The 26,891-nt window shown below is 36.9% G+C and overlaps 1 protein-coding gene across 6 annotated transcripts in view; it reads left to right on the forward strand.

Moving 5' to 3' along the window:
- ADGRL2 (adhesion G protein-coupled receptor L2) overlaps positions 1 to 15,685 on the forward strand; it is a 311,558-nt gene extending 295,873 nt beyond the window's left edge. For 3 of the 6 annotated variants that reach the window (XM_083867780.1, XM_083867781.1, XM_083867782.1), the window contains 6 exons: positions 2,034 to 2,125; positions 4,009 to 4,177; positions 7,822 to 7,950; positions 8,406 to 8,502; positions 11,191 to 11,319; positions 14,643 to 15,685. In XM_083867780.1, coding sequence (XP_083723906.1) covers positions 2,034 to 2,125; positions 4,009 to 4,177; positions 7,822 to 7,950; positions 8,406 to 8,502; positions 11,191 to 11,319; positions 14,643 to 15,397 — 1,371 coding nt within the window. In that variant the 3' untranslated portion in view covers positions 15,398 to 15,685. The remainder of the gene's footprint in view (positions 1 to 2,033; positions 2,126 to 4,008; positions 4,178 to 7,821; positions 7,951 to 8,405; positions 8,503 to 11,190; positions 11,320 to 14,642) is intronic. The other 3 variants (XM_083867783.1, XM_083867785.1, XM_083867784.1) reach the window with 2 other exon arrangements.
- Positions 15,686 to 26,891: the final 11,206 nt, after the last annotated feature.

Genomic DNA, 26,891 nt, shown 5'->3' on the forward strand with positions numbered 1-26,891 from the left:
CATGTGTCTTAGCTCTTAATCTGTTTGTTTTCACTAAAAGCAAATTGAGTTTGCATTTTTCATGTGGGCTGAAGAAGTTCATGTTATGTCAGCTACCAAACTGTGCAAGAAACTTTTTCAAATAGAGAAAAATAAAATCTCTATGCAAAAACATGGAACTGAGGGTCAGGTCAGTTGCAGAGCCCTTGTCCTGTCTGGTTGAAAGAGAAGCAACTTGTTTTCTCATCCAATGAAGTTATGCCATACACTGGAAACCTAGATAAGAGAAAGAGATGACAATGATGTAATGAAATAAGAATCATAAGCTATAATCACCAAGATCATGAATTATTGACACTTCTATTACATTTTGCAGCGATGGAAATATGCTTAACCTACACCATGTACATACATCAGCTTAAAGATTAAGTATTTTCAGCCAGTTCTTGAAACACAAACATAAATCAATCATAAAAGCTTATTTTCCTTCTTTGTACCACTAACACCTTTTTATATTAATCTCAACATACAATTGTAAAAATGTTATACTTTGCATGATAAGATCAAAAGTTGCCAGACACTTTTGTGGTGTTGAGGACTGCATTATAGTTCATGCTGTCCATCCTGATTTCGAGACAGCAGCAGGAGCAATAACATGATTGCCTGTAGCAGTAGGAATTATTTCTATAATACATGTCCCTATTAACAGACTCTGATCAGAGCCTTCAAAATACTCATGTTTTTAGGATGAAGACCAGCACCTTATTAGGGTTTCAGTGACATTTCTGACCGTTGAGGCACAGCTGCAGGAACACATCTGGCATGAACTGGTATCCCCAGTGTTACAAAAATAGTGAAGACTTTGAAGCTATCTCAAACAAAGACTACCCAAATTGAGAGAGACTGGGTATAATCATCCTCCATCAGTAGCCAGTTGCATATATATATATATGGAAGATAATAAGATTGGGGCTCTCTATCTAATGTATGTCTTATAAGGATGCTCAAGCATATTCTTCCTTAGCTTTTGGTCCAGCCACTTTGTGTGGACCATTGTAGAGGTAGACAAGGATGTGTGTCTCCTTGCTGAAAGGACATGGCTCTTACTGGTTTCAAAGATACTGACTTTCCGTGTGGTAGAGGACAGCACAAACTAATTACTGAAATTAATTGGATCCTACTTTTTAGCCTGTATTTTGCAGGCCATCCTTGTATTTGGCTTGCCTGTGCTTTTCACAGGCTTTGAAGTCAATAGGAGAAAGGCACCCAGTAACTTTGGTATCTGTGATTCTGTTTCACAATAAGAGAATGATAAAAATTTTCCTTCAGTACCTTCCCTGGTGTTACCTATATGAATGACACAACAAGAATAAGATGCCACAGTCCTTCAAGTGGCATACACAGTCTTGCTTCGACAGAATTCAGACTACAAAGAGAAAGAGGGCAGCAGGAGGGTGCACCACAAGCATATGTCTATGGCACTGTTAAGTTTGATGCATTTGCTACATCTTTGTGTTTCTTTTTCGTTTTTTCCTCCCTTTTTCTTTTTTTCCAGTTACATTTAAGGTCTTTTCAAGACCCCAGTAGGATTGTGAGAACAAAAAGGAATAAAAAAAAAAAAAAAAAAAAAAAGAGAAACCAGCAAAGGTGAAAAATGTTTCAAAATCAGGATGGGGTGATAAAAAGACAACTAGTGTAGCCCAGTAAAGGGGTGACCATAGTCCTCAGAGCGTGAGATGGGGAACAGGGCCAGAGATGACAGGTAAAGGTGAGCAGGTGATGAGCAAAACATGCCGAAGGACAGAGCTAGACTGGCAATGGCAAGTGTTGGACATGAGTTAAATATTGTGGTTCATGATGATCTGGTGCCTTTTGGACTTCTAATATTTTTATCCTCTCATATGCAATCACAGTTTGCAGACCATCTGATATAGTTACCAATTTTTACTACTTACTTGGAAATAAACTACAGGGGTTTTGTTTAGCCTGTAACATCATCATTATTCAACCTATTACTTGAAGTAGTTTAATTTCATTCTTATCTGTTTTGACAGCTGAATCTTATCTTCCTGGTGATCACATTGTGCAAAATGGTGAAGCACTCAAACACTTTGAAACCAGACTCTAGCAGGTTGGAAAACATTAAGTAAGTGCTTTGTGTTCAAGTATGAGAACTATGATTATTTTCTGATTGCTGAACTGATTGAAAGCTACTCTCCATTAGGAGCACATGCCATTGTCTCCCAGCAACTGCAGATGTCAATTAGAAGCAAACAGAGCCAATCCTGCTTTCGTCACATTGTTGCTGTAATGTCACAAACGCCGGTCAAAATTAGATAATTTCAGCCTGGAACTAGTGCCAAGAAACTGTTTCATGGAAATGCCACAGCACTGTAGTAATTTCATTTGCATTTAAAATGCAGTTCAAAAATGATGTTCCTGTTTGCATGGCTGATACGATTATATTAAGTTTGTTTTGTTAAATGACTTTTTGATTTAGGGATTCTGAGCAGTTTCAACTCGTAATCCTGTTCTCCCAAGAGAATTGACTCTATTATTATTGTTAACTTGAAGATTATCTGCTGTTTTCATGCTAATTTAACAAATGTTTACTTTATCATGGTGTTCTACTGTAGTATCCCTTTTGCAGAGTAACATAAGTTTTGACTAACTAACAAGGCTTTGGCAGTTTTTGCTTCTTTAGATAGCTTTTTACTGTATTCTGTATAGCCTTACATTGTATTCAAGGTTTTTGTTACCAACACTGAAGGGATTGTGCAACTTTTTAACACTGAGGGTTGGATGTGAAAGGGTCTTACAGATCTGCTTTGAACATTGGAAATGGCAAAGGGAGACTTTCAGTAAGGATAACATTGTGAACTAGATGTTCTAGATAGGTCAGTATCAGCTTCATTGCATGTTGCATGATGAGAGAGAGAGCTAATCTTTAGCATCTCTCTCTTTTCTTCCTTTTCCTCTTTCTGTCTCCTCATCCACACCAGTAATTACCGTGTTTGTGATGGCTACTATAATACGGACTTACCTGGGTAAGATAGAACCCTACATTAACAAACTTCTAGCATGATTTTTAACTTTACAAACTCGGTCATATTGTGGATTTCCCTTAATTTTAATTAACTATTTTTGAGATACCTGATTTGCTAAAGACTTATAAACTATTAAATGCCTTTATAATTTTAAATTGCTTGCCTCTGCATTTTGAATTTCCTAATTTTGACTAATTTTTAAAGACAATTTAAAAATGCTCTTATTAATTTCTGTTTCAATTCTGTCTAATAATTTTGTTTCTCTTTTCTGCTTATAATGCTTTCTAGCTATGAAGATAATAAGCCATTTATCAAGTAAGATCATTAGTTAGATGTGGAATTCACTGACTAAATTCCCTTTCCCTTTCATTCTGTGCTGTTCACTACAATTCCTTTTCCTTAACCTATTCATGATGGAATCTTTTTTAGATTGTTCTGTAAAGCAATATCCATATTTTTGTTGCATTTCAGCAGGGTTTCTTCATGCGGAAGTTACATCCTCTAGCTTCAGTTTAGCTGAGTTTATCGAAGCATTAATGATTTGGGCTCTAGGCTTTTAATCTGCTGTTTAACCTTTGTGCATTTGTGTTACATTATTTGGTGTCATATGGCAGCACCACTGTTTAAAATCTATGGTGTGATTAGTGGCTAAGCCAGATTTATCAATCTCTTCTCTAAAAGCAGATAAAGCAATGGAGTAGCTGGGGCTTGTGCTATACTTCTGCATTTCAAAATAGTTTTGACATCCTATGCTGTTCTTGAGAAAGACAAAGGTTATATCTACTCTTGCTGTTTTCACTGGAGTCTAAGAGTACTGAATGGAATTGTTCTTTCTTTAATAGATAAAAGGTTAAACCCAAGGAATTTTTACATTTGAATGTGAAACTAGTAAAAGTCAACTGCAGGAACTGAAATGTTAATATTGGATTTGGTGAAGTACATTCTCATAAGTAATGTTGCTAAAATTAATTTTCTTTTACAGATCCTGGGTCCTGGGTGCATTTGCTCTCCTGTGTCTCCTTGGCCTAACATGGTCATTTGGTCTGCTGTTTATAAATGAGGGGACCGTTGTGATGACATATCTCTTCACAGTATTTAATGCTTTCCAAGGAATGTTTATTTTCATCTTTCATTGTGCCCTTCAAAAGAAAGTAAGTTACCAAAAACATAGATAAATGTTCCCTAACTCCTTAGAAATGCCACGTGTAATTCTTAAGGAAATAAAATTAGCAATTTGAAGAACTGAAGTATTTTGAAGTAGTTTGAGGAGGGAACTAGAATTGCAATGCAGTTCTTGCTGTGTGTGCCAGTGTTAGTCATGTAACTGCTCTGTGACGCAGACAGGTTTAACATGAGTGCAGCATTTCCAGCCTGGGCCTAAAAAGTTTGGAGGTTTTGTGAAGAAAATGTAAAAGTTTAACATTGGTAATGTGGTACATATTAGTCTGGACTTACAGCCAAAAATCTTTTATGTCCATATGAAACAAGTCCTGCCTTTGCTGCAGTGCTGCAAACAAAGGATCAGTTCCAGTATCAGCCCATATCAGCCTGGAAATGCTCTCCTTTTCTTAGATCAAGGCAGAGCACCTCTCCTGAGATCACATTAAGCTGCCACATAAAGCTATGGGTGATAGGCAGGGATTGTACTATGTGTGCTCATTCATTACAAAATAAAGTGGGATGTAAAAATTAATTTTATTATGAACTTTGACACACCTTATAAAAAAGTAGTCATTAATGCTAGACAGCTGCTAACAAGAATAGTTTTCTGAAGATGGAAAAGATGCCAGCATTAATACTTTTTTCCCAAGTGTTTGCCTCCCCCAGAAATCCTAGTAGCTTTGTGCTCTTCACTGGAGCCTCCCTCAGGAGTGGGATGAGCTAAATTAGTTCTGCTCCCCCTCGCTGGATGAGAGCAGAAGGGTCTGGAAGGAGCAGGTCTCCTCTGCTGAAGGAGAGACAGAGGGAGACAGAGAGAAAGCTTGAAGGGGAGAGAGGAGCAAGCAGGAGAGAAGGAGAGTGAAGGCTGCAGCTCTGTGGGACCCTTTTTTGGGTTCCCTGCATCCCTTCTCTTCCCCAGAGGGTGGAGATTGCTTCCAAGGATGCCTTAGAGGTGCTTTAATGAAGAATGCATAAAAAAAGCTGACAGCCTTTGTTAGAAGGCAGGACAAATGAAAGTAGTGAGAGTTGAGAGGGAGAGTGAACATCAAAAAAATCCCACCCAAACAAACTTAACATGAAATGGAGTATGTCTTACGTTTGGAAATATCCAATTTGCAATATTTAGATTCTAAGTACTTTTACCACTTTTAGGCTGGAGACCTAGCAATTATTAAGTCCTATTATAATTAACTCACCAGAGACATATTTACTTGGTATTTGTAAGATGGTTTGAGACCATTGGATAATGTCTTCTTGTGTAAATACAAAAGTCCTATGCTCATGTTCTCAACTGTACCAGCTCTAACATTGCCAGCATCTCTAAACTTGATGTAGATGATGGCATTCAGAGGTGTTTAAAGAAAAGATCTTCTAGACAGATATTACCTGGATGACCATGACACTCCACTCATTTGGAGAAAAAAAAGCACACTTAGTGAGAAGACTGAGCCTAAGAGAGGAAGATAGGGAGGAAAAGGCAATCATTCTCAAAATGCAAATAATTTCTAGGTTAGGGTTTCATATAATGTTTCCTTTTTACTATTTGTATTGGACTTGAAAATCAGAAACAGATTCCTTTTTTATTTCTTTTTACAGCTGTGTATTGTTTTTATATAAAGTGGAGTCAGCAAAAAGCAATATTAAAATACCAGTCAAGTGTGAAAAAACATAACCTAGAGCAATAAGATTTATACCTGAAAGAATGTTAAAGCTGCCATTTAAGATTTTTAAGTGTCACTGCCTTTGACTGGATATTGTCCTATCCTCTGTCTGCATAGCTAATGTAGTCTTTTTATTCTGTTATTGCTACTTGGTCACTAAATTGAACAGAGAAATAGAAATGTGGAAGTGAAAACTATTATGTTTCCAGTTCTGACGAGATGATAGTGCTGTTGCTTCCATCAGTTTCCAACAAGCTATAATTTAGAAATAATGACAGTGGAATGCTTAGTCCTGACAGATAATGTACATTCACTGCAATATAGGCATTAGGCAAAACCAGCCCTCAAGGGTGGTATTTGGGTAAAAAATACAGTTTTGATTGCTATTGTCTCTACTGTGTAGTGGGTTAGAACATTTAATATCCATTAGTGTTCAGGAATGTATTTTCTTAGGTGTTATACCATCTAGTGATGATGTATATAGACCTATGTTTTCCAGGGTGAAAAATTATAATTCTAAGTTGTTTTACTTCTGTTTTCATTTTTTTACATGTCTTTTGTGCTGTTACAGATAGGGGTTGACTTAAAATATGTACCATATACTTTTATAAAAAGCTGAGTTATTATGCCTAGCTTGAAGTTAAAGCATAAATTATTCAACTTTTCTTCATCCTTGTGATTTATAGAAGCATCACAGTATGTATTCTGTGAGTAAAACTTCTGTGGAAAACAACACATTACATATGTAAAGTCACACTATTTTTTTTTTTTTTTGCATTTTCTCCTCTTCCCTTTTTGCATACACGTAACTGTCTCCCTTATATATTCATAGGTCAGGCAGAATTTCCAGATTAGCTGAAATCTCTCTTTTCACAGAAACTCATAAGTCTCATTGATGTAGAAGAGACACTTAAGTTCCCATGTAAGCTGGTGGAAGATTTATGAATTTAGGCTTACACATGTGTACAAATTCTATCCACTGTGTCCTTTCACTGATGCAGTCTTACTGCCAAGACATGCACACACTCTTCTGTTATCCAAAAATAGTAGTCAGTGAAGCAGTCATGGAATAGAGGAGAAATAACTGCTCTGTAAAATGATCCTGATTACTTTTATGGCAATTCTTATCACACATAACAAAACTGAACTTTCCAGTATGTCACTGGAAACAGAAGGAGGATAAATGCAGCCCCAATACTGAAGTTATTAATTAGTTTTGCTGCTCTGTCATAAAAAAAAAAAAAAATCATAAACATAGGTATATTCAAATTTCTAGATTCAACAAAGACAGGAATTAGAATTCTGTATTTTGGTCCTAAAAGTGAAAGGTGCTTCATTCCCAGCTTTTATGGTTCTAAAAGTGACTCTGGAGCCCTAACAGGTGGCTCCACCAGCATAGCTGGGGCTGTGTCTGGAGTGGGGCAGTGATGTTTGCGGGCTCTGTTCAGTGTCAGGGCAGGTGTGGCTATCTGAAGTAGCAGCTGGATTAGTTACACAAAGGAAGAAAATGCCTTTACAGGTATTGCAAGATTGGAAATGATCTCATAAGGGGCAGTACTGAACAGTGCTCAAGCCCTTCTTGCCTGCTAGGATGGAAAGACAGGCTTTCTGCACCAAAAGTTCATATAAAAACCATTATTTTCAGCCAGCATTCAATTCAGGTAAACCTAAATATATTAATCTACAATATGAAAATGAAATAAAAACAATTCTATAAGTAACTCAGTAATGATTACTCAGGGGCATCTCTGAGAAGTGTGTGTATACTTTGGAAATAATTAGTTCAAAACTCCTGGGGTAGCTGCTGATACCGCCACTGAGTAGGGAGAACTATGTGGTTCTGCTAACAGCCAGCAATTCCACAGACAAGAATTATCTATTTGCTTGAAAAGTGAGTAGTTTCAATGCAAGGTTCTGCCAGCAGACATTTATAACTATTTTGTGTGCTAAGCAATATTTCTTTCCCCCCATAGGTACGTAAGGAATATGGGAAATGCTTCCGACATTCCTACTGCTGTGGAGGGCTTCCAACTGAGAGTCCCCACAGCTCAGTGAAGGCTTCAACAACCAGAACCAGCGCTCGCTATTCCTCTGGCACTCAGGTAACAGAGATCCTGACAGCATCTTTTAATTACCTTATTTATGAAAAGCCTACTGAGATGTCCTCCAATCAGAAAGACTAATTGTCTTCTCATTATTGTCATTTGGCTAGTAAATACATGCTTCTGCATAGTAGAATTATTTTTTTTTAAACATTTAGTTTGGTCTAATACAGATACCTTATTTTTTCTTGTAATTAGGGACTGGCTTATAGAAAGGTTTATACCATCATGTTTCATTGAAATGAAGTTTGATCAATTAAAATTTTAATTAAAAAAGAAGGAATTTTCACTGTGTGCTAGAAGAATGGCTAAAATAAACACAACTATGTAATGTTTATTTTATTTATAAAAAATATAGTACTATATAATATATTATGTGCATAATAGAACATAAATAGAAAAAATCTTTTTTTTAAAACCCACTATGCTTTTGTCTTGCTGCTTTGTGTTAACAGAGTCGGATAAGAAGAATGTGGAATGACACTGTGAGAAAACAATCGGAATCATCTTTTATCTCAGGTGACATCAACAGCACTTCAACACTTAATCAAGGTCAGTCACTGGGAACATTTCAGTTTTAGAATCCATAAATTTAATACAGATTTTATATCATTTAACACAGAAGAATTGAAAAGAATGTTTTAAAAAAAATCTGGAACAAGTGTTTTCTAAAACCAGAGTTTTAAAGTTATCCACCAGCACTTTTGAAAACCATGTTTCTTTAACTGGCCCCGCTATAGAAGTTTAATTCTTCAATTCATGGGAATGTATTTAAATTAGTTTCATCAATAATTTAGCTTAAAAGCAAGATCATAATTTTAAATCTTTCCTAACCTTTATAGGTTAAATCTGAAATAGAAATATGAGTGCAGTAACATTTTAATGCATATTTGACTGATTTTTAGGTGCAGAAATTTTCCCAGTGAAATCTAATTGATATCATTTCTATGCAAAAGATGTCTGTAAAGCATTTATCTTTTCTATTTCAAAGAGCATCATATCTGTAACATGGAACAGAATATCTGGATAGAATCCTGATTTTCAGGCACAGAGAAGTCAAAACTCAAAACTTCTCAGCTCAGATCGACTTTGAAATCTGTAACTTCATTCTCATGTCCAGACAGAAGACAAGGGTATTAACCCAGACAGATTGTCCCTCCCTTTCTCCGCTCCCCAGTGTGTTTTGAAGGCAGTTTGAGCCAGCAGTGGAGAGAGGACTGCTCTGTGCAAGCCAGGTGTGAAGCCTGTTCTTCCACTCCCTGGTCTTACTGCAATCAGTTCCTGCTCAACTCAGAAAGTTTCAAACAGAAAATTCAAATTCAGGATTCAATAGCTGGATTTGACAGCATGTTTGCATTCATTTTGGAAGTAAAAACTGTGGTGTTTGCAAACCAAAAGGTATCAGAAAGCATGATTCTGTTTATGATATTTGGTATATAGAAAGTGGGTAAGACCTGTGTGTCTTGCTGCTCCTCCCACCCCCCCTTATGAATCCCGCATGTTCTTTTGGCAAAAATCAAAATTAAGTAACTTCTCCTAGGTAGAAAATGCATATTTTTCATGTTACCTTCAGTGTCTTACTAAAATTCCAAAAATACAAGCCACATAAAATGTGGTATTTACCCTAATTTGCTGTCTCTGACTCCTGAGGTTTGCTCTAACTGTGCTGCAATGTTGGTTAATTCAGTGTTGAACAGAGGTCTCAGAACCTTCTCCCTGTTTCAAGTTCCAGACTCAAGTCACTGGAGATGTTCTGCCATGATTAAAAAAATTGGTATCATCTCTACTGAGTTATAATATTGTCACTATCTCAGTGATACATACGTATAAGGGTAGTTTAATAATAAATGACAAGTGTCTTTTTTTCCTTTAAAATAAAAATCAAGCTTTTAATTAAGCTTTTTTTTTTTTTGTGACAAAGAAATTTGGATTGGAAAAAAGTAATAACTATAAATATACATGTAATTATTCTAACCAAGATTAAATATAATACACGAAATAAAAAAAAAACCCAAGGAAAATATATTTCAGTTATTATTTCTAGTAAGAAGTACTTTACAATGGAAAAAAGCTATGATAATTTTTTTAGTTGATCACTAATACAAACTTTCAAATAAGATTAGCATAGTCAGACAATAATTCTCCGAGTGTTAGAAATTTCTGCTCATTTCTGCTACTTCTGGGAGTAAAAAGGCATTAATATTTGGAATATATATCATTCCTTGCCAAATAAAAATATTTATACTATAAAAATATAGCTGTCTCTTTAATTGTCCTTGGGTCTGTAATACACTAATCTTGATGTACTGCTTTGCAAAGTAATAAAAAAGAAACTTAAATTTTATCTTATTGAAATGTTTAAATTAATTTTTAAATCGCAGCATTTTTCTTGTAGTAGCTAGGAATCAGAGATTAATTGACTTTTTAATAATTTCTCAAATCATGCTGAGTTTTTTCTGATTATTCTGAGAGTTGTTTAAATGGTGTTGCATTAACACGTAAACTTGAGTTTACAAGAGTTTAAAAGAGTCTGTTCATGTAATATTTTTCTTTGTCTTATGCAGTTTGTAAACTCGTAGTTTAAAGAAACTTATCATTCGAGGAATTCCTTTTTAAAACCTGGCAGATATGTTTGCAGCATGAATGTCCCAGGAGAAAATGTGAATGCTCTGATTTCTTAGAGCAAATATTTTGCTTTCCCCTCAGCATGCATACTTTTGCATATACTAAGATATGCTTCTTGCAATTTGTCATCCACTGTCTGTTGAAAACAGCAATTCCCTTCCACTATCTGTGTGTTTTTAATAAAGTGAGTAACAGCTCTGATCCTGTCATAAGAGGTTTTTCAGTACCTTTCAGTTTGAGAAATTCAGTTCTCAGTTCTGGACAGAAGTGTTCCCTATGATCATTTTTAAAGTTCTAATAGCTTTATGCAGTACCTTGATCTCTAAACATTTAATTGATACTCTTGTGTAACAGTGATTTTGTATACATCAGTAAATATCACTTTCACTAGATGTTTACTTTGGGGATTTGGACAGCACCTGTGAATTACTGGAATCTGACTGTATTTTCCTGCTCCCATTTCCAATGCACAGCTCAAATACATCCAGAAATTTTCAGTTGAATTACATTTTAGAAATCCTACGTGATTCATGATGAATAAAAATTATTCTTTATTGAAACTGTCAGGCTAAAATTAAGGAACTGACATTTTTCTTTCTGTTTCTTTTGCTTTAGGAATGACTGGCAATTACCTACTAACAAACCCTCTTCTTCGACCACACGGCACTAACAACCCCTATAACACATTGCTCGCAGAAACAGTTGTATGTAATGCCCCTTCAGCTCCTGTGTTTAACTCACCAGGTGTGCTTATACTTCCTGAATAAACTACTTTTCTTGGCTCCCTCCAAATCCCCTCTTTTCCCTAGATAGAAACTCAAGTTGCAATACCCCAGCCATACAGTCTGAATTTCTGAAATAAATTTGAGAAATACAGTGTTGCCAATGTCAGCTTGTAAAACTGCACTATATTATAGTAATGCCTTTGCCCTAACAGTATTTACCAATAATTATCCATGTTTTTAACACAGGTGGCATAAATCTTAATATACTATTAAAGGACTGACACCACATGGTCCGAGAGCCCATCTTCAAGATATATATCACTTAGAGGTATCATGTCTATGCAATGTAAGGTTGACTCTAAAGCTTGCTGAGAAAACCCTGCTTATGGGATGGATGAGGTGCTAAAGCAGTGCAGGGCATCTTGGCACCTTTGGATACCCTGGTGTAGGAAATCGTATCCAGCATCAAACAGATCTAAACTATAGTATAGTGCAGCTTTATGGGAGATCATTTTCCTGTAGGAAAATCTTGAGATTAACAGTTAGAACAGTTTAGTTGTGTAGAAATAAAGTGTCATCATTTACCTAACATTTTGTTGTTACATTATCTACTTGCTTTTTTTAACGACGTTGCAGTTCATCAGTAAATATCTTGCAGATACTGTTTGATGAGTCCTAAGATCACTTTAGTGTAAATAGAATGATAAATCTTTGAAAAAGAGCTCATAAAACCTTGTTTCCAGTTTTTATTTCAAGTCTCCTTTTTAACTGAACTGTAGTTTCTATTTTCATTCTCTTGTTTTCTTACTTTCCTTATGCTTTCCTCTAGCAACCTACAGAGAGACAAGTATGGGAGTAAAACTTAACTTTGCCTATCAAATGTAAATTTTTTCAGCATGATTTTTAATGGGCACAATTAAAACATAACTAGCGGTCATGAAGTAGACTCAGCGGGCAAGTGGTTCACAATTTGCAAATAAAATGTTTCCACATTCAAAAAGTACTTGCATACTGCTTTTTGGGAAACACCATGAGGTCTGTAGCAAACCCTATTGGTAACACAAGTTATGCAATGCTGAAATAATTTGCTGTTTAAAACCAAAGCAGTGTCATGCCGAAATGCTTAACAATTTGCTTATATTTTTACATTCCTACAGTAATCTTGCTACAGGCTATGAAAGATTTCAAATTAATTACCTGATCACGGGCAACAAAATTTGCCTCATCAAGCCAATTTGAATATATTCTAGCATGCTTAACTCTGCAGTATATCATAGAAAACTCATTTTGGATTATCAGATGTATTTTGGTATCTCTTTAGCAGAGGAAAAGAAAATTAGAATTACAGAATTAAATCACTTTCATGAGGGAAATGAATCCAGCATGTGGTCCATGTGTTGTCTACTTTTATAAATGCCATATGTTCTGCACAGCTAAATCCATTGCAAGAAAAATCTTGGAACATACATGAAATTGCAAAACTACATAGTTGTTTAATCAAGGCTTAAAGAGACCTTTCAAACAACCCTCATCACTGTTAAAATCAGTACACATGGAGAAGAGTTAACAATAACACAAATGTAAAATGACTTGCAAATTGCTCAGAATTTATTCGGAATTTATTACTCTATTTTTTTAAAGTTGAAGACAAAAATCTTTTCATGAGAAAATGCAATTTCTTTTTTAATTGAAAACAATATTTCCAGAGATTATTGAATTTTCTAGGATAAGCTGCAGCTTTAATTATGAAAAAAAAAATCCACAAAATGAGAAAAAGTAAAATCTTTTCCAAAAAACTTTTCCCTTATACTCCTCCAAGCCTTGCATATTATGCAGCAGCCTCACAGTGGTCAGTCTCATTTCAGTAAAGTCACTTCATTCTTTCTTTACTTCCAGACATATCTGTAGATAAAGTACTTTTCTAGGAATGCTCTAACCACCTGATTTCCATGGTTCAGACTGTTTAATTTCTTGCAATTTTTTTTTATTTATTTTCTTTTTCCTTTGCTTGGGAAGCACTGTGCTGTCATAGTTTACATGTCTTTGTGTCTAGGAAAACCTTTTCTTTATCAAGTTATCGGAAAAAAAAAGCCAAAACCCAAAGCATAAAGATTTTAATCATCATAAGACTTCATTTTCTCCCCCTCTTAAACTCCTTTTCATGTTTTCAGCAGACTTACCCAATCTGTCATTCCCTCAACAGCTATGAGATATCAGCCATGGCTGATTTCCTCTTCCCATTCCACAACTAATATTTATTCTTTGGTTTAATTTCTGTGACCCATACTTACAGAAATTCCTAACATTTCTGCATTTGACTTCCATGCCCATGGTAACTGTGGGCTAACTCTTAATTAAGTATTCTGGTTCATTCAGTGCTGTCACTGTGACTGATGCAGACTGCAGGCAAACTTTGACCTTTAGGAGCCTGGGGCCTTTGTTGGCAGACAGAATATTAGTGCAAAAAAATTACTTTAAGTGGGAAAAGAAAAGCTGTTATTGCTTAGTAATCTAATTTGCTGAACCCTTGCTCTGACTAAGTTGCTGAGAATCTCAGTAATTCTTCATCATGTTACAATAAATCATTTTACTTTCTTTTATATATCAGCTACTCTTAGGCCAGATAGCCTGAGCAGACAGACATGATGTGAGTTGTCCAAAGTGAGTCATTCCACCTGCTGTCTATCGTGTTGTTGGATGGTGCTTGTGGGCCCTGGTCCCTGTAGTGTGAAAGATGGCTGTCCTTGTTTAACATAAATTCTTTGTATTTATCCATTTTTTTCATTCTTTTCTTTACTTCATCTCCAAAAAAAAAATCCAAACCAGGAAAAATTGTTAGAAATGTTGTTAAAGTAGTTGCTTGCCAGTTATGTGGGTTTATGTTGTACATTTACCTTCAGTTATGTCTGTGATCTAATTACTTTTTAATTTAGTGTCGTTTAGGACAAATTCTGTTAATTTTCTTTTTCTAAATCATGGTGATGTACTTCCAAACATAGATGTTTCCAAATGAATTGCTTTGCATTACATATGCAAGGGCATGGAGTGAACAGTTCCTTGTGGAAAAGTCACAGAATTGACACTAAATTAAGAAATTCAAATGCCACTATTCCCCACAGGAAACACACGTTACTATTTTTAGAATGCATCTTTCCTATAAGGTGTGCAACTGTTTACATTTGGGAATGTTCAATAACCTAACTTTTCTCAAGTTTTACTTCCAAGTACAACTTTGTCCTGAACTACATTAAAGAACTTTGTCAAAAAGAAAAAAAAAAAAGAAAAATAAAAGGTGATAAAAACGTGTCAGGCAGTAACCAGACCTGTCCTTTTCCGTTTCAGGACATTCACTGAACAATGCCAGGGATACAAGTGCCATGGATACTCTACCGCTAAATGGTAATTTCAACAACAGCTACTCACTGCGCAATGGAGACTATAACGACAGCGTGCAAGTTGTAGACTGTGGACTAAGCCTGAATGATACAGCTTTTGAGAAAATGATCATTTCAGAGTTAGTGCACAACAACCTGCGGGGCAGCAGCAAGAACCACAACCTGGAGCGGGCACTGCCAGCGAAGGCTGTGATCGGCGGGAGCAGTAGCGAAGATGACGCCATCGTGGCCGACGCCTCCTCTTTGATGCACAGCGACACCCCCGGGCTGGAGCTCCACCACAAAGAGCTGGAGGCCCCACTCATCCCCCAGCGGACTCACTCCCTTCTGTACCAGCCCCAGAAGAAAGTGAAGACCGAGGGAACTGACAGCTACGTCTCCCAGCTGACAGCCGAGGCTGACGACCACCTCCAGTCCCCCAACAGAGACTCTCTTTACACGAGCATGCCCAACCTCAGAGACTCTCCCTATCCAGAGAGCAGCCCCGACGTTGAAGAAGACCTCTCTCCTTCCAGGAGGAGTGAAAATGAGGACATTTACTACAAGAGCATGCCAAACCTAGGAGCTGGCCATCAGCTTCAGATGTACTATCAAATCAGCAGGGGTAATAGCGACGGCTATATCATTCCCATTAACAAGGAAGGATGTATTCCGGAAGGAGATGTTAGAGAAGGACAAATGCAACTGGTGACGAGCCTTTAATAGTGTAGCAAAGAAATATTAAAGGCCACATTCAAGTATTAAAAAGACTTAATTGGCCCCTGCAGGCTCCCTCATATCTGCTCGAAGAGACAATTTCTGTTGACCCCGTGGTTCTCCAGTAACAGGGATGACTGGACCTCGCAGTTCTGTGAATTTTTATAAAACAAAAACTTTGTATATACACAGAGTATACTAAAATGAATTATTTGTTACAAAGAAAAGAAATACCAACAAGGTATTTAAGATATCTTCTGCTGCTGAATTTAACAAAATTGTGAAAAAAAAAGAGAAATAAACACTTTCCAGCCATTTTACTGCAGCAGTTTGTGAACTAAATTTGTAAATATGGCTGCACCATTTTTTTTTCCTAGGCCTACATTGTATTATATACAAGGCGTAGGCTTTAAAATCCTGTGGGACAAATTTACTGTACCTTACTGTTCCTGACAAGACTTGCAAAAGCAGGAGAGATATTCTGCATCAGTTTGCAGTTCACTGCAAATCTTTTCCATTAGGGCAAAGATTGAATACATGTCTAACCACTAGCAATCAAGCCACAGGCCTTATTTCATATATTTCCTCAACTGTACAATGAACCGTTCTCATGAAAAAATGGCTAAAGAAATTATATTTTGTTCTATTGCTAGGGTAAAATAAATACATTTGTGTCCAACTGAAATATAATTGTCATTAAAAAATAATTTTAAAGAGTTTGAAGAAAATATTGTGAAAAGCTCTTGGTTGCACATATGTTATAAGCTGTTTTTCTTACACTGTTCATAGTACGATAGTTTGTTTAAAATGCAAGTTCTACCTGTTTTCACTTATTTTTTCACTGTAAACAGTGTTCTGCTTTGACAAGTTAGTTTTTATTCTTAAGTTTTGAATTTTTATTGCCAAAAAAACCCATAATTTGGGGGAGAAAATTGTTTTAGAAGCCAATTATGCCAAGCCTTGCACAAATTTGGTGTAGCTAACAAAGATTGTAACTCAATTCCCTGTTCATTCTTTAATCAGGGTTGGGTGGTAAGGGGTAAAGGGGACACTGGACACTTCTCACAAGCTTTCTCGTGAATAAAAGGTGCCTGTCCTTTAAAAAGAAAAATAAAACATTACTATAACTTCCATATTCCTTCTGCCTATATTTAGTAATTAATTTATTTTATGATAAAAAAATCAAATGAAATGTAAATTGTTTCAACAAAATTCTGCTTTTTTCATCCCTTTGTGTAAACCTGTTAAAAATGAGCCCATCACTAATATCCAGTGTAAAGTTTAACACCTGTTTGACAGTAAATAAATGTGAATTTTTTTCCAAATAGGTAAAATGTGCATTATTATGTACGAAGCATAATTGGCATCAGCAGTCCTTTGACCCAGATGTGTCCTGCCTAGAATGGCATCTTTATATTTCATGATTTAAATGTCAGAATTCAACAGAAACTGTCTGTAGCTCTCCAGAAGACAGGTCATCTTTACTATTCTTTTGTCACAATTGAATAGGATCAAACCCAGACACAGCAGGGTCATTAGGAAAATGTACTGTAAATTCATATATTTACATAACTTTTAAGTAGGCATCTGCACTGAAAATAAAAATGAGGTGGTAAACACCACTATCATATTCTTGGCAACAGTAATTAGTGGTTAATTCTTAGTGATGAAGATACATTGTTGCAGTGGGGAAAACACGAATAAGCAGCATTTGGCCAGCACTCTGAGTGCTATCTAAATAATTCATCCATCATGGCACTGGTTTGTGTTAGATAAATAAGCATGACTGTCCCTATTTTTATCAAGCTAGAGAACTGCAGAAAGCAGCTGATGCCCAAGATGTTATCTACAAATCAGGAGCTAAATTGGAAGTCTGAAATCTTTGTTGTGCTGATTTCCCAAGCCTCTTCTGTTCCTCTCATTCAGAGCCTTTGAAAGATAGCATCAAGGACTGCATTTGTCACCACTTCCAAAACTGTGTTCTTTTAAATAACTCAAATTAATGCCCCATCATCACAGAGGCCACAGTTTCATGTGTGGCCACTGTGACTTTCTGCATGATAACACCAAAAATGCACTTGAAAGCTGTTATCATTACCTTCCAATGCATTGGAATATATCAAGTGCTTTTGGAAAATAAGTCAATGCATTTTTAAGAAGTTTGGATTTCAGAAGAATGTTTTGGGCAAGACTTCCCACTGTTGAGAAGGTTCAAACTCTAAAAAACTAAAATCCAGGTTGAGATGGAACATGGGGTTAAGATAACCTCAATATATCTGTTCAGGACTGTGACACTGTAAGAATTGTTCATGAGTTAAAAAGCATCTTCCACCATCTGGAATGCTTTCCAGCATCTTCCACTGGTAACTTTTGCCAGTAAGTTCCTTAACACTTAAAAGTTACTGTGTTTGCAGTAGAGTCACTGAAGCATTTAAAATTTTATCAGAAATTATTTACTTCTGTTTAGTAGAGATGCTTTGAACATCTGAAGTCTCTATGAAACAGGACTTAGTTCTGATTCAGGGTACACAGCAGACTCTTTGGAGCAAAAATTATTCCTTTAGTCTGTCTGGCAAAAACATACTTTCTGCCTTCTACTTAGGAAATCATGTTCTTAAGGATTTCAAAATTATGGTACTCAAGTAATCACAGTACACATGACCTAATAACATCGCCAACTTTCTGCAGAATCTTCAACCCTATTTTGAGCAATTACTCCTTTGTGTCTAGCTAAAGGTGGCAAAACTACATACTGGATAAAGGTTTGTAGCATTGTGATCTTAAATACATATTCAATTGCAAATGTAACAACTATTCATAAAACAAGAAAATGTAGCTGATGAACCTAAGATGAACCAGCTGAACCTAAGTATCATAAGGGAATTCTTTTGTTAGCTTCTTTGTAATGTAGACATTGCTCTTTAGTGAGCCTGGTTTTTTTGGTTTTTTGGGTTTTTTTTAATGTTGAGCTAGTGAGCGTCCTGTGTTTAGCTGGCAGCCAATACATTGCCAAATTTCTGTTGGTGTAATTTCTCAATGTAGTAGGTTATAGTATAATTATATAGTTGGCAGCTTATTGTAATTTATGTTCTCTTCTAACATTCCTGCCATCTTGTCTTGGGATCAGGAGGACAGAAGAATTCAGAGGAAGAGTTCAAGAATAGCGAAATAATGGCAACAGAAGTAATGGAAACAAGTGTTTCTTGAGGGTCATCAGTTAACCAGTTCCTATGATGGTGCCCATGGTATGTTGCTATTTCAGGCACTGTCTTTCAGAAGAGCTGTAATTTTTTCATGGCTGGTAATCTCCTGTAGTATCAGTGTTAACCCGACTGGCTCAGTTCAATTCTTCCTTGTAACTTCAGTCCAGTTATATTAATTCCTACAAAAGATTGAATGGGATGTGCATTTAGTGAACTGTTGTATAATGGTGCTATGCATTGTTTAATATAAAATACATCTCAATTCTACATAAGTGAACCATAACATGAAGAAATGCAACACTGGTAATAACTTTTTAGTTAAAACTAACCTTCATCTGTAAATTCTACAATACACCTTTGCTTATTTTAAATTTGAAATGAAGTTACTAATAAAGTTTACATATATTCACTTATGTAGGCAATAAAAGGTGTTTCAAATTGCCATAAATTATGGATAAAATATGTGTCATACTTGGTGTCCTAAGTTTTAAGGATTTTTTTTTAACTACTTAGAACAGACATTAACAGAGCAACAAAAAAAGTAAACAGTCCCTATGTACTGTAGCTGGTGTTATCCCATTTTGCCTCAAAAAATAACAAAAATTCTCTTCCAGACTTGATTATATGACAACATACAGTAATGTAATGTTTTATCCCTGAATAAAATTACTTTTCAAAATCAAAAAAAGCTGCAGGTAGACAATCATATACATGTATATAGACATACACACACAACATTTTAATTCACTAATTCTAGGCAACAATGAAGAATTTAAAATGATGGGATTCAGCAGTAATCCTTCAGTTCTTCAATAATCCTGCAAGGACACCCCAGAGAGATCACAGTAAAGCATTCCTTAATTTTAAAAAACATAAATGGTGACAATCACCTTCCACATTTATGAAGAGCAGCTCTACCATTTTGGTAAGCAAGGATCTTGCTGTATGGCTGCACTGTGGGATGAGGATCCTAGATTTATGGATGCTGCTGGTATGCTGGGTCTCTACTCCACAGTGACACCATGGTTTGTAATCCTTCTTTGCACTGAACTGGAGATAAAAATTATTGCTGTCACAACCCTGTAAGCAAGAGATCTGTGTCTTTCATTTACACAAACACTTTGTAAATTAGTAGGACTTCAGTTAACGGCTCCAGCTCAATCACCTGGCTCTGCCAAAAGTCTGGAGTAGGGGTTCATTAGGACCCTGTCTATTTCAACAGAGTGTTTGGGGTTTTTTTCAGTAAAATCTTCATGTGGATTTTAGAACGACAACTTCCAAATCCTTTTATTCATGCAGGATAAATTCTCAATGGTATTTCATTAATTCATGCCTAAGAGCATTAATATCTCTTCTTAGTGTATTATGTCATCATTAATCTTGGCCGCTCCCCATCAAAGTTGCTGGCATGTGCAGAGGATCACACCATGGTGCAGCCTGAGTGCTTATAAATGCTACTGAAAATCACACAAGCCTCAACTCAGCAGCAAGGAGATTTTAAAGGACCATTCAATATAATGCACCAGCTGCTGCAGACATCATTCTGGGATCCCAGATGGGGGAAGTCACAGTTGCATAAATTACACTCAGAATAGGTAGCTCCATAAAGAAATTTTTTCTACAGCAAAGTTTGTGTACTAAACCATTTCTTCCTTGGGTGCAGACCTCCTTTTATATGGTGAAGTAGGAGCCCTGGCACAATGTGCACTCTCCACTGCCAACCGTTTCAAAGTTTAGGCAGCAAAGCTGAGAACAAAAACATCAATGCACATTAAAAGCTCAGGTTTCCAAATAGGAGGCAGCAGGTTAGTACCTGTATGGGCTTTTTTAATGGAGAAGCTGGATCTCTGTAGATAGCATTGGAATAACTGTTCCAGTCTATTCTAGCATTAGAATTGTTTTAGAATAACACAATGCTGCTGAATATTTGGCCTCCATGATTGCTTAACACAATGATTCCCAAAGGTTAATGAGGTTCTCATGAAAATAATTAATTTTAATTCTCTTTAAATATATTGCTTTGCTGCCATTTTTTTTTGTACTAGTAATATAAATAAAAGCTTCTTAGCTTGTATTCTTAACTCCACTCATTGTTTTAAATACTTGCCCTCTGTCTCCTATTACTTAATTTCTTTCTAAACAAACCCTTGTTTTCAGCATCCTCTACTTCTAATTATTTAGTTGCCAGTCTTCAGAGTTACTTTTTGTCAGTATGCTTTAAGAGATAGGGCAAGAATAGAATTATGGGTGATTTGTTCATGTTGATTTATGGATGGGAGTTTTATCTTCTATTCAGTGCTACTCCCCCCTCTATGGTCTCACGTTATCTTTTTTTTCATAGGATCCCTCCACAACACACTATTCCACTAGGCTGGTCATAGTAAGTAATGACCTAAATAGTTATGGTTAATTTAGAGCCCAGCAAACCTACAAATACTTTGAATTATTCTCTTGAATGTGTACCCAACCTTACATTTCTCAGCATTGCATTTCATCTGCATCACACTACCCATTTATTCACTTTGTTAACCCAGGTCAATCACAATCTTCCCTGGTTCTGATTAACTGAAGTAATTCTCTGCTAACAGCAAACAGTGCCACCTCCCTGGCAGCATGTTCATCCCCATTTTCAGATAGCACCAGTTGAACAGTGTGGGGGCACTATACCATTAGCCTTTTGCCATGCTAAAAAAAAATCGACCATTTAATCCTGCTCTACCTCTTAGTTTCTAATGCACAACTACTTTAGCTCTCACTTCCTTAATACGCATTTGCTTTAATGGCTTCTTGGTAGGGATATTTTTGTATGGATTTTTTTTCTTTTTAAAATCCAAATAAATTACATCAACCATTCCCTCTAGTCTCAACAGCTGCATGATTGACTTAATTTTAGTACGTTAGAGAGGCACAATTTTCTTGCCCTAAGCAGTTACAACTCTTTTGGCAATGTTTCCTCTGCAGTTTGTGCTTAAATGTGGATCTGCTAGATGTCAGACCCAAAAAGCCCTTCACTGTTCAAAGTGAAACTTTGGTGGAATTCAGGCACTCAAATCCCAGGTACAAGAGACATTACTTCAGGGGCAGAATTAATTCCAGTCCAGAAGACATGTATGTTTTTGTCAGTGAAGCCTTTTTATCATCCCAAGTTTGGTGACTGTGCGTGTGCAGCCCTGTCATTGCAGCCAGGAACCCTGAGCAGTGCTTGCCAGTGCAGACCCTGAAGGCCATGATCCAGGAATTAGGTTACAAAGGAGCTCCTTCCTTTCCCTGCTGAAGCTGAAGTCCTGAAAACAACTAGCCTGGAGTAACTCTGTGATGTAAATGCCACCACCAGAGCTCTGCAGCACCGGTGGATCTGCCCTTACTCCAGTAGATCACTGCAGTGGGAGCTGCATTTAGTAATCTTTCCAAATCTCTGTGAGCTTATTTGTATCCCTCTGCTGTGGGAAACAGGTTCTAAAATTTCTCCCAACTTTTATGGTTGTTGTTTCTTTTAATCACATGGAAGCTGAAGGCTTGGACCACACCAAGTTCCTTTTGAGAAAGAGTCATGACTCCTGCCTGTACTCAGAAGCACCAGTAGTTTTGGGCTGGTGTCCCTCCCATGCCCAGACAGTGCGAGGCCGCAGAAGGGCCATCCCATGCTGGTGGCACTGACCATGCCAGGGGACCTGCAGGTGGTGTGAGGTGTTCTCCAGCCAAAGGTGGGCACTGCTGCCCCAAGGGGTACCCAGGACCCTCACAGCTGAGTGGCTCAGGGAGCCAGAGAGGGGCTGGCAGAGGGGGCAGCCCCCAGCCTGCAGTGCCCAGCCGCTCACAGCCGCTCGCTCCCCGCCGTGTCCGAGCTCAGTGACAGCCAGGCTGTGCCTGCAAAGGCTGGCTGGGGCTCTCAGCTTCCACTGCCCTCAGGCAGGAGTAGCTTAGTGTGAAGCTACTGCTGAAATCCTTCCCGAGGAGAACATAGCTGAAATAACTGATGATAGGGCTATCTCAGTGACAAAGCCCAAACATGCAAGTTTATACAGAAAAGTGAAGGTTTCCAAGCACATCAGAGCTTGCCAGAAGAGCCTGGACTTTTTTTTCAAAGGCTGAGGAGGAAGAGAAATACAGACAGATGGAGAAGAAAATAAAAGGACAATATAAAGCAAATGAGGTGCAGAATTAATTTTGGCCTTTCTCATTTCTCTTCTTTAGCACCACTAGCTGCTGCCCCTTCAAGGCAAGACAGAAAAATCTCAGTAGTGTCAATCGATCTGGGTAATTTGACAAAATACTTCAGAGACCCATTTCTAACTCTTCGAACTTGTTGATTCATGTGTATGACCTAGCCTTGCTAGATCAGAATATGCTTACAGACAGCAGTCAAGATATTTTTCACTCCAATATATTGAAATTTTCAAAGCACATTTTCAAAATCCAGTTTAACAAAAACAGCTGATTTCAATGAGCTAAAATTCTACCACTCATAAAAATAAAAAAAAAAAAAAAAGAAGGAAATAGTTAAAACATCTAGCAAGAGAAAGTTGATTAGGGATTTGCCTTAGCACAGGCTCCCCATAAGTAATCAGGCAGGTTTTCTAAAGCTATGAATACGCCCTTCCCTGAGAACAAGGCTGATTAGTACCATCAGGGCAATGTAACCCATGAAGGGGTGCTGTAAATATCACAGTACTCTACTCCTTAGCATCACATAAGGAATCTGGTCTATGTCCCGTCTTAGAAGTTCTAAAAGTATCTGCAGAGACAGTGTCTCATATTTAAAGGATTACTGTCCTGACTGAATACTAAAAGTAAGCAAAAGGGACATCTATATATAAAGAAGGAGAACCTACAGTTACAGTCCTACAAAGTGCTGTGTAACTTGTTTTCATGATCCAGCTCATGGTGAGCACACAGAAGTTTCTCTTAATGCCGATGCAGAAAGTACACAAAGCTAAATTCTGAATAGTCCAACATCCAAAGTTAGCAGGTAACTGCTGCAGCAGAGGTCCTTCTAGGTCTCAGCAAAAGTTTGATGCACATTAGCTGGCACTTACGAGACTACTTGGTCTCCCCATGTCAAGATAAGAATATGCTTATAGTTGTAAGTGTTCTAATTAGGTCAAGTTCGTTATTGTTCTGTGGTTTGACAGATGCTGTAATTTCAAATACTAATTTTTAGACCTTTTCTGTGAACTGATAAATCAAGTGCTATTTATTCATGGAATTATTCTTTTCTTTCTTAATGCTTATTCCCTCTGGCTTGTAACTTTAATTAGAACCTGCTATCTGTTCATATTGGTAATGGTAACAGTTGTCACTAGAGTACAGATGCATAGATTCAACTCCTATTGCCCCTTTGACATTATACTTAAAGCCTAACAATCTTCCCAGCTATGAATCTGAGCATACCATCCATTAGTGCTTTATCTCACTGCCACCATGAACTCCAGACTCTAAACACGAACAATCTGATTGTTTTTTAACCAACCAATAATGTATTTTCTAAAGACTAGAAACTGTACAAAAAATAGCTTCATTTGAAGATAAATATCTGCCTGAAAAGGTTACTCAGCCTATCCAGATTTCTTTTTCATTACCACAGATTTTCCCAAGGCAAAATTGTTTCTTGAATAATTATCGATCTAGGCAATCATGTGCTAAAGCAGTCTGATTCACTCATTAAACATACACATAGGAAAGATCTTAGTTCCCCTGGTAAAAACAAACAACTCCTTTTTTTTTTTCCTGCTCCTCAGCCCTTTCATAGAATATGATGACTGCATTGAAATGTAATCAGTTAATATTTGATTTGCATTTCTCAGGAAAAGGAAACATCAAATATATTTTTTTCAGGAGAGGAATTGGAATCTGGAAAATTGTTCAAATAACATTAGTCTCTTTTTTTTGGTTTGTATCTTTATATACTGATTCATAGGTTTCAGTAATTTAAAAGGATTCTTCCAGAAACTAGTTTCGATCAGTTAGATTCTAAAAGCTTGCCAAGTTACTATTTAGATAAACTTTTCCTTCCAATAACAACTAATTCATTTTTGATTATTTTTCACCCTGTGATACAGAAAATTATATCTGTTTCACATGTTTCTGATTAAATGTATCAGGAACAGAATAGCTTTCAAGGTCTGTTCATTGGGAAGATACAGACAGACTACTCTTAAAATGCTGTGCATACTCTGTATAAGAGTCAGCAACATGAGCCAGGAACAGGCTTATAAAGGTATCTATTTGAAAATACTGCAATTTAAAGGACTTCCATTTGCAAATGCAGAAATTTAAAGGACTTGTTTTTTCCATTGACTCATGTAGTCCATGGATGGTACAAAGTTAAATTCAACCTCACATCTTCAGGCACCCAGCAGCACTTGCTTACAGAGAAGGTACATTCTGCTGAATGAATGGTGATGATGCTTAAAGCAGACAAGGGAAAGGGCTTCTGCATATCAAATATTTAGTCTTCACTTGTCCTCACTAGCAGAACAAGTGATCTAAAGTTTCTCCAGGTGACATTGTAGTTCAGCATGCTGCTGTGTGCCACAGAATAAAGAATTATATATTCTTGGCAAGAAAAAAGTGGTAGCTCTGAACAAACAAATGTTCATTAGCTGTGGATCTGCTCAGAATTCTGCAGTTTGTGAGTCCTGGGTGCTAGAGACAGCAAGACATCTACGTAGCCTGGTGTAGTGGAAGGCTCCCTACCCATGGCAGGGAAGATGGAAGCAGATATCTTTAAAATCTCTTCCAACCCAAATCATTATGTGATTCTGACTTACTAAAAGCATCCAGTTGATAAAAGTTGGTATCAGGAATGAAATTTAATTCTCTAACATACATTTGAGAGATCAGGATGATACCTGGTGGGTTTTGGTGAATTATGGAAAAATACTGCAGCCTCCTGATATAATTCTCAGCGAATATTTTTCCTGAAATACCAAAAGATTATCACAATCATTTCACTGTAGCTACGAGTCAGTACACAAGCAGAAGTTCTGCTACATCAGGGAGCGGAAGAGCATGCAGGATATGCCCAAGTAAGTTTTTGACTCAATTTATGCCAATCCAAAATTAGCATATTTTGATTGAGGTCTGTGAGATTATTCCAGTGCTGCACCAGTTAAGGGGAACAGAGTGAGGGTTGGTGTCTGGTGCTGTCTGTCTCCTGCCACTTCTCTCTGCTGCTCACCCCCTCTGTTTTACTACCTTATCGCAGAGCCAGTGCTGTTCCACATCCATGCACTCCTTCTTGTAGAATCATTGCTAAATTTAATGCTCACTACTTAATCAATTTTCTCTCAACAGGTAACGAATAATTGAGCAGTTGGGAGGTGTTGAATGACAAGATTTAGTGTGTTATTTCCTCGTAGGAAACAAGACAACTCACCCATTTATGTTTATGCATATTCAATTTCTTCCATTAGCCAAATGACCCTAAGAGTAAAGGAATCCATGTCAACTCATCCAGTTGGTACAAAAGAACAGGTACCTTGTACTCCAAGCCCAATACTGGACCATAATAAATAACATTTTCAACTGGTGAAAAAGTGAAGACAGCAGTAGACAGGAACTTTTGCAATATATTTCTTTGTTGCCATGTTTTGCTCTGCCACCAACACCAGATTGCTGTTCATAAGAGTAAAGCCTGCAGTGAAGCCCTTGATCCAGTTAAATCAATGGCAAAAGTTTTTGCTGACTTCAGTGAGACCATGATTTCTCTTCTGAATCGTTAAGAGAATATTTCTGTATCTGTTTGTTGATTCTTAGACTTGAATACTGGACATTAAAAATAAAGGCAAAAAATACCTCAGTTTTTCAAAATTATTTCCAGCTATGGAAAAATGCTTTGTTTCTTCACCACTCATCACCTTGTTCCACATGCATCACCCCCAGTGAGTGCTATTTCACGAAGGAGAGCACACACTGTTTTTCACCCACTAGATCAATACCTGTCTAAAAGTATTTACTCACCAAAAGGGCTGTGATCCTTTTCTTTGTCACTCTTGAACCTCTGTTCTGCTCTTGAAATTTTTTGCTTTTTGACACAGATTTTTTTATTTCCTGGCTATTGCTAGCTCCTAATAGGATGTTTTTCAGTTCTTTGCTCTCACATTTATTATAGAGTATACATCATAGCTTTTCCACTTGTCTAATCAGAGGGTTGGTCCAGCACTGAAATTGCAGCTGTTTTAAAATGCTACCTATAAACACACTTTATCTTCAGTTCCTGTTCACAGTAGCTCAAAGGAGACAAGAAGATGATGATCAAAAAAGGGAATGGAAAAGACTGATTGGAGACTTGTTTT

The sequence above is a fragment of the Zosterops lateralis genome (assembly GCF_965231275.1).
Source record: "Zosterops lateralis genome assembly, chromosome: 9".
Classification (NCBI taxonomy): Eukaryota; Metazoa; Chordata; class Aves; order Passeriformes; family Zosteropidae; genus Zosterops; species Zosterops lateralis.